This window comes from Etheostoma spectabile, chromosome 22 (assembly GCF_008692095.1).
Source record: "Etheostoma spectabile isolate EspeVRDwgs_2016 chromosome 22, UIUC_Espe_1.0, whole genome shotgun sequence".
In the NCBI taxonomy this organism is placed as follows: Eukaryota; Metazoa; Chordata; class Actinopteri; order Perciformes; family Percidae; genus Etheostoma; species Etheostoma spectabile.
The window spans coordinates 9,496,054-9,504,557 of NC_045754.1; the positions used below are offsets into that span (position 1 = coordinate 9,496,054).

General features: G+C 38.0%; 1 protein-coding gene across 1 annotated transcript in view; it reads left to right on the top strand.

The window, feature by feature from the left end:
- Window positions 1-4,366: 4,366 nt before the first annotated feature.
- Window positions 4,367-8,504, top strand: part of vps41 (VPS41 subunit of HOPS complex) — a 17,534-nt gene continuing 13,396 nt past the window's right edge. The window contains exons 1-2 of the mRNA XM_032503877.1: window positions 4,367-4,593; window positions 4,965-5,003. Of these exons, the coding sequence (XP_032359768.1) occupies window positions 4,378-4,593; window positions 4,965-5,003 (255 nt within the window). The 5' untranslated portion in view covers window positions 4,367-4,377. The remainder of the gene's footprint in view (window positions 4,594-4,964; window positions 5,004-8,504) is intronic.

Genomic DNA, 8,504 nt, shown 5'->3' on the forward strand with positions numbered 1-8,504 from the left:
TGCATATAGTTTTCCAATATCATCCTGTCCATCTTTTTGATTATTGTAATTTTTTTGCAGCTCTCTCTTGACCTTTTTTCTTTATATACTGTAGTGCGGTAGAAAAGTGAACAACAGCACACTAAAATATCAAGTATCTTACATGCATACTGATGTTTATGTGTATACCTAATTTTTTTATTTTACTTCTCCAGTGAAACACACTACATATTCTAAACCTGCTCAACATTAGTATGAAGTATGGAATTGGGATACAGCTTATGTCATAATCTCCATAATGCCCTGGTAACCTGCTTTGGGGTCAGTGCTTGCTGAGATAGGCCTCAGCAAACCTGAACTCCAAAAATGATGTGAAAAAAACATGAAAAATAAGGTTTAGAAGCTATTAAATACTCTATTGCAGCTTTATTTTAAACTCCTTATCACTGTTCTATGTAGCCTACTGGCTAAAAAGCGAATAAATTCATACTGTCATTAGCTGATTAGTTTTGCTGGAACCTAATGCGTTAATAACTCCTTGTAATGCAATCCTAATGACCTGAGTAATGAAAGGACATAGATACTGCCAAAATTAATATCCATTATCGGCTATAAGAAATCAGATTTCTTTGCCAAAGTAAAATTTGTTAAATGTGTCACTTTTCAGTCACTCTTTTATTTAATATATCAGAAATAATTTTTAATTTAAACAATTTATAAATTGAAGGCTTATAAACTTAATAATGTGTGTATGTATTTAAGGAATGCTTTACATAAAAAAATGACTGTAAACATGCAGGACTGTATGACTACCTTTAAAAAGAAATTTAAAAAGTACTTTATTCAAAACTAAATACTGAACATTTCATGTTATTGTATTAGTCAAAGGCCAACAATAATTTTAAAGCACCTATTTTGAATAACTGTTGAATAACTATTTTACCCTACTGTACTGGGCAAATGTTAAATGATGATTTGTCTCCCCCTTAGGGTTATTAACCAAACTGTTCCCCTTGCTCATGAGAAACGAATCATAGTGTAGCTTAACCAAAGTAACTTTATGCATGCAGACATCAATTAGTTTCTGTGATGTGCACATGAAAAATGTGGTAGGTTTGCACTATTTTATCTGTAACATTACTAGCTAATCTTCTTCCTCTGACTACACGCTATTGGAATAGCAACCCAGTAGTATAAATAGTCAAGATTTGAGGAGATTTTTTTGCCTCACTCATTAATATGATCAGTAGTTATTCCTCTCAACAACTACTAAAGCTAAAATGCTCCCTAGTGGATGGTCGGTGGGTCAGTGAAAGCTGAGGGCTATCAAAGCAGTGTATTAAAGGAGCTCTTTGAAGCTTGTAAACCACGGTGCCCAGCAGGTCCACAACAGATAGACGCCTCTGATTGGTCAGGTGTGTGTGTGTGTGTGTTTTTTGCTAGATCGATCCACGGAGCTGACATTCTGGAGCATCAAAGCTTTCAGCACACTAATCTGACTCCTCCTATGAGGGCAAGGGTTGTTTTTATTATTTTCCTTTTTTTCTTTTCTATGAAATGCTTATACTTCAGAGGGTTTCCTGCATGCTTATGATATTAGAGTATACGAATCATGTGTTTTAAAGGTTTGAAAGGGAATGAAAACATATTGAAATCAAGCTCAGACACTATAAATAATGCAAAACAATAGAGAGAGATGGGGAGAGCCACAGAGAATCACAGGGCCATCCATGGGGCATAGCACTGGCAGTAGAGGAGTGACACCACAGAGATTCACACACCAATGCTCCTCAAAGTCAGTTTCCCCTCACACTGTCTCTGGAGACCTGCACCACATACACACTCAAGAAAGGTGTGAAAATCTGATTTCCCAAAAAGGATCGGTAATTCTCTGTGAGGGTGGAAGGCGCAATCAATAAATCATTGCTAAGTAGATTGTAAAGAAAAAAAATATTCCCCCTTGGTATCAGTGCATTAGAATTCTCCTGAGGATGGATGAGGCAAGATGGCGGGTGAGACAATCACAATAAAGAAGAGGCAAATCATACCTTTTGGCATTCATCTGGACTCTGGGAAGCAGCTGTCAGCAGGGTGTAGAAGGACCAGGAAAGAGTCGACTAATATCTGAGGGATTCCTTGGGCCATCAAGTCCAAGAATGACTGGAAATATACAAACCCAATAAGTTAATTGACTTCCTTTACAACATGCATGAACATAGCCTTCCACATCATTTTAATGTTCGGATAGTTTTGTCCAAAGCTAGATTTGTGTTTCTATTTCCCCTGTCGCAAATTCGGCGTATCTAATATCAGAGTTGTAGTTTTCACCTAAGGATTTAATATTTGGAAAACTGCATTGGAGAAAGACAGGGGATTTAGCAAGGTGAAGCTCTGCTCCAGGTCGGAGGAGCCGCTGCTGTCAGGCATGGAGCTCTCAGCCTCCCGCTGAAGCTCTGACTGCAGGTCGAAGGTGGCAGCGAAGCAGCTCTGGGTCTGGCGGCTCTGGGCAGTGCTGCCGTCTGATATTGTGGCATCAGTATTAAATTGAGACAGTTTATAACCGGTAAAACATGTCTCGTAGTCGCAGTAAGTAACTGACCACCTGTTTTGGTACAGTTGGTTTTTACACCTGATGAGACCACTATGGGGGTGTACACATGAACTTTACTGAGACCACCTTTTCAAGTGGACTTGGCCACGGATCATGTTTACACTAATCAATCGACCTGGATTTGGGGTCAAATGTACTCGGATCAGGGCCCAGGTCCCTGATGTAAACCCAAACAGCCTTGTATTCCATTAGGCCATATTTTTATATTTTGAATTGTCACCTGTATTTTACTTTACATATTGAGGGTTTTCACTGACGTGACTTTTTGGCCAGTAACCTGGATGCAAGGCCATATTTGAAGCACTTGGTGTAAACAACTAAACAGAGTACAATAGAGTATTGTGCACTTTGGATACTTAAAGTGAATGTGGCCATGTCTAAACAACAGAAAAGTGTCCAAGATGCAAAGACATATAGGGAAGGACTTGGACCACAAGAAAAGACACAACATTTTTGAGTTTCAAATTACAATTCATTAGCGGTGGAGATCCCTACGAGTTGGCTCCCTCTTCTTGGATCCATGACGACCCGGTGATTCTTCCTTCAGCTGCAGATCCCGATATAGTCAACTACAGGATTTCTCGCCGAGCCCATACACAGCTGCAGACCTTAAATCCTACAAAAGGTTTGAAGGCCTATAACCAGATGGTGTGTGGATGAGTGAGGGAGACGCTGTACCAAGTCATTAACAACCATTGTGTTGTGAAGTAAATAATGCAATAACGTCTTTAATCAACCTAACCTTAACTGTATGATATAATTCTGATACTCAAGGTGGAGCCAAGTAACTCAAAACATTTTTTCATTTTTTAAATTTCACAGCCCCCCCACTTTTCTATCTACACTGTATACTATCTGAGCTTTGCCAACAATAAGCTTCTCTTTCCTCTGATCATTTCTGGCATTCTTCTCCCTGGTTTTTAATAACTTTTGGAAGTCGATACTATTCCAAATGTTTTTCTCAGTCTGACCTATTGGTACAACCTAAAACAGGGCAATAATTAACCATTTTCCTTGACAATGTTTGGGAATTACTTCAGTGCCTGTGCTTTGTTGTGATCCTTCTTTACTGTTGCTTGCTCTGGAGGAAACTACTAGAACTGTTGGGTCCTTGTAAATTCTGGAGTGTGGTCTAGACCTACTCTATCTGTAAAGTGTCTTGAGATAACTCTTGTTATGAATTGATACTTTAAATAAAATTGAATTGAAATTGAATTGAATTAATTGTCTATGGTTGTGATGCGGAGTACCAGACTTCCGGTCTGATGACGCGTCGTGAAAACCCTCTATAATGATGTTTCCCCATAAAATGATTCATAAAAATTTGTAACGCTATACTTGAGTAACGTTAGCTTAGATGTATTTAGTTACTTTTCCATCACAATAGCCATCAACTATTTTAACCACCTGTTAAAATTGTTTAAATTGGCATAATAAAACCTCTGTGAAGATATGACTTGTGGTTAAAATATCCTTACGTTACCTGTAGGGACTTGTAAATATAACTAGCTAGGTTAGCTATCTAAATGTAAATAGTTTATCCCAGAGAAAAAAGAAGCTACCTAGCTAACGGACACATTAGGAACTTGCTAGGTTAGTTGACTGTCTCAAATGTTAACAGAAGTGAAAAACTAAGTTAAAACCGAGTAAAAGCTAGTTTTAAAAGTGGAAATGCTTTAGGCAAATATAAATAGCCTACGTAAAAAAAGTCTCACCTTTTGTAATTAGCATTATCGCCTCTATTTCGACGGTTTGCTTCTACTGCCAGAACGACTCCAATACCCATAATGCTTTACGGCTTTGTATTGTCATGTGATTTAACTTATGACAGAGGGACCTGCCTTCGACAACAAACATCACTTTGTGTACATTGGATATTTAGGACAAGCAAACCCAATTGCGATATTGTGGACGTTCAACATGAATTCTCTGAAAACGTATTGAGATATTCTTACTATTTTGCTCGGATACAGCGAATAACGATGGCGGATGTGGAGGAGCAGGTAAGCACAGCATGCTAACGTTAGCTGGCTAATGATGTTTCAGACGTGTACACATGGAAATAAATAGGAGTTGTGATCTGTGAATGCTGTCAGCTGCCTTTTGATTTGATTTAGCTTGTTATGTAACAGTTTAATGATGTGGCGTGGAAAGCTTAAGTGTGTTAGTTGATTGTAGCTTTACGTTGATTTGATATGTATTTGCCTTTTCTAAGTAAAACATTATAGCTGTAGTGCTAATCTCTAAAGTATATGTTTGAGTTACATTATATTCTAATGCACTCTCAGTTGAAATCAATGCTGCGGTTTTTTAATATAGTAAGATATTTAATGACAGATTGTTGAAATTCATTCAAAATGTTCTCTCTATTCAGGTCAGAAAACAAAGTGAGGAATTCACAGATGAGTCTGAGGTAAGAAACATCACTCTTTGCTGCCATGTCTTTCTCCTGCAAAATGAAAGAAAGTTTATATAGAGGTTAAAGGGAAACAAATTACATCTTAAAATGTCATGCATTTGCACCAGTATATCGATCGTAGAAACAACGTAGAAATGCATCCAGAGCAACATATTGCTGATGACAGGGGTGTGCATAGTTCAGTCAAGCATGGGTGAATTTTGAACTCCAAGTAAAGCTTGCTGCTGAAAGGACTGTAACACACAGCCAGCCTTTATCAACCGAGCTTGATCCCGGAAGGATCTTTGTCAGATTCTGAGAGGTGTCAAACTCTCATGAATTACAGATAGCTTTTCAGATCCATCGATATTATGACTGCACTTTACAGTACACTTGTGCTTCTGAAAATCACAAGTTGGCTAAATAAAATATTGCTATATACATCAGCCTGGCAGGAAGGGGAGTGTATTCATAGGAAGCAGAGGAGGGAATGAAATATCAAGTCTCTCAGAAGAAAATAGTTAAGAGTGAGCGAAAAGGAAGGGATAAGTCAAGCCTTGGAAAAAGAAAGTGCTCCTGAATCCTGTTTTCCGTCTGTGTTTAGTACTGTAGAACATGCACTCACAGGGAAACAAGCACTTAAGACTGTGGGATTTTGTCTCTTCTCCAAGTGGTTGCAAGCAGCTGGTTATTTTCTTAGAATACTGCAAAATAATTTAGCTTGCTTGGTGTCTTGCTGCTGCTGTTGTCTGGTTGACAGCAGGCTCACTGGATAAAGGAAGTGAGGGCCTGTGTGTGTGCTATACACTCGGCTACTCACAGAGGAAATGAGCAGGATAACAATTGTATATTGAAAGTAAAAGGCATGCCATTTCACCACCTTTGTAATCTGGCCAGACAAGTCTGATTTGTTATGAGACAACACTAGCAATAATCCTGGATTTAAGTGTTTCTGATTGGTCTTGTTTTGATGCAGCAGGTAGTCAAGGTATTAGGATTATTTTAATTTTGGAGTACAGTGGGTCAAACCCTGTAATACTGTAGTATTATTATGTGTCACATGTGACACATAATAATATTACAGTAACAGACTTATTGCACATCTTCTTCCTCACTTTAGCACTGAACCAATATAGCCAGCTTTACTAGACAAATTCATACTGGAGACTCAGGAGAAAGGAAGGACCTGTACCATTACTTGGATCCTAATCTGATGGTTTTTTCACATAATTTTATATATTGACAATATGTGTGCTCAGTCCTGATTTAATTCAAAGGGTTCCATTTTTTAAGGGGAATAAATGGTTGACTAAGATTATGTCCAAATTGTGTCTTAAATTTTGCTTTGATAGAACAGCTATGATACCCAAAAGCACATACTGTACATCCTAAATGTATGACTCTGGAAAAATATGATGAGGTTGGTGGGGGAGTGGATTAATTGCTTTATAATATTTATTTGTAAGTAGTGTACTCTTTGGAATGGTTCAGTCTGATTCCTCTCAACTGCCAATAGGCAAAGAGGCAACAGTGGTTACAACACAGAGACCAAATCTGTAGTTGACAAAACAAAGAGCAAGTTAAAAGAGATATAGTCTCTATTTTATCTAATTAATATGGTCCTAAAAAGCACAAAAAATGTGAGGACAAATTAAAGAAAAAAAAGTGTTTTAGGTCTGTTGGTACACCACAAGCCTCCAGAGCAGCTTTAGGGAGAGCACTGTCTAACATGTCTTCTCACTGTGATGGCCAAAGCATAGGATTTACGTTATTATACCAGCGTTGTCAGGTTTTACTACTCATTTATTCATGTTTTTCCTATTATCTGTCACCCATCTGTACTTTGTGCTTGAGACAAAAAGAAATGGAGGGGTGGGTGGCGGGATGAGCCATTATGTTCTTAATATTGAAGAGGAGTACATGTCCTCTTTTCCTGTCCCTAAGTTTGTGACTACCGCTGTTTTTAGTGAGTAGTTGTTGAAAGCAGCATGTTTTATCTTAACTGACAATAAGCAAAGAATACGGCCAAAATGGTTACATCACAAAGGCCAGCCAAGTAGTTGACAAAACAAAAGGCAACTTACAGGAGATGGCAGAAGTTTGGAAACAAGTAGTTTCTCTCTGGGGATGAAGTTTGCCTTTGTTGTTAGATACACCTTTGAAACCCGTGACAAATGCCCCGGCATCAGAAATCTCACAACCAGAATACACAGGAAATAGCCTAGATATGGCGTTGTTGAGTGGGAAAGGATTGTTTTTGAAAATAACATTTTTCCACGCTATTGTCCCCCACCTCCAACCCAGTAGCACATAATGGCAGACAATGTTTTGAGTTGATGCACCCTCTGGGCAGCCACAGACTGTGCAGCATTGGTTATAAACTGAATTATGAGTAATATTCAGGCTGTGACCAGCCGCAAATGTTGGCTCATGCTGGAAAGTGTAGCACAGTCGAATACCTTAAATTTGCTTTATGAAATTATTAAATTCATGTATGTCCCTGGGGATAAACGGAAAATAAAAAAATAAAAAAATAAAAAGGACTTTATGCCGCACTTCAAGCAAGGTAATGGAAATCTGTCTTTGTGCATAAATCTTCTGACACACACATGCAAGACATGATTTTCTTTGAAGATGCCAGAAAACATGTAGGATTGTCCATTAGTGTGGTGCTGCAGGGTTCAGTGTCTTGCTCAGCGACACGGTGGCAGTGGTGGGCACTGTGGATGTAAAACCAGCCACCCAAAATGTATCGGTTCCATATGACTTTTTGCTGCAGATTGTTTAAGGAATGTTGCTGAGGACTATAAGAGACCCTGTGTTGTCTTTTAACGTGTGTGTGTGTGTGTCTGTGTGTGTGTCTGTGTGTGTGTTTGTGTGTGTTAAATAAATGTAGAGCTGAAAAAGCTGTTTTTTTTTATAGTTGGTTTATCTTTTCAGTCATTTTTTGAGCACATCCCATTCTCGTGTAAAGGGTTGCTTGTATTTTCTCTGTCATGATAGAAAATGATCGTATTATAGTTAACTAAACATATTTGGGTTTTAATCTCTTGGTTGGGAATACAACACATTGCATGTTGGGTTCCTGGATATTGTAATGGGGTTTTATATTCTACTATTATCTGACATTTTATGGACAAAATGATAAATCAATAAAATAATGAGCGGATTAATTGATAAATATGAATGAAAATAATTTTTAGTTGCTGCCCTAAATGAAGATAAATGTGGTCTAACATTGTACATTTTGCCCGGACTTTGCAAAAATATGCGAATGTGATTTCACCTAAAAGCAACAAAACCTTAAAACATATCATATCATGCAGGGCTGTGTGAGGGTGGGTTCATCAGCTGTTGCTGCTATTGTAATGTGATGATATAAAAATTGGTTGCACAATTTATAATTCAGGGCAAAAAACCATCAATTAGGCCTGCATGATTCAGGGAAAAATACGAATCATTATTTTTTTTTGCTTAGAATTCAAATCACGATTCTCTGCCACGATTTTTTTGACC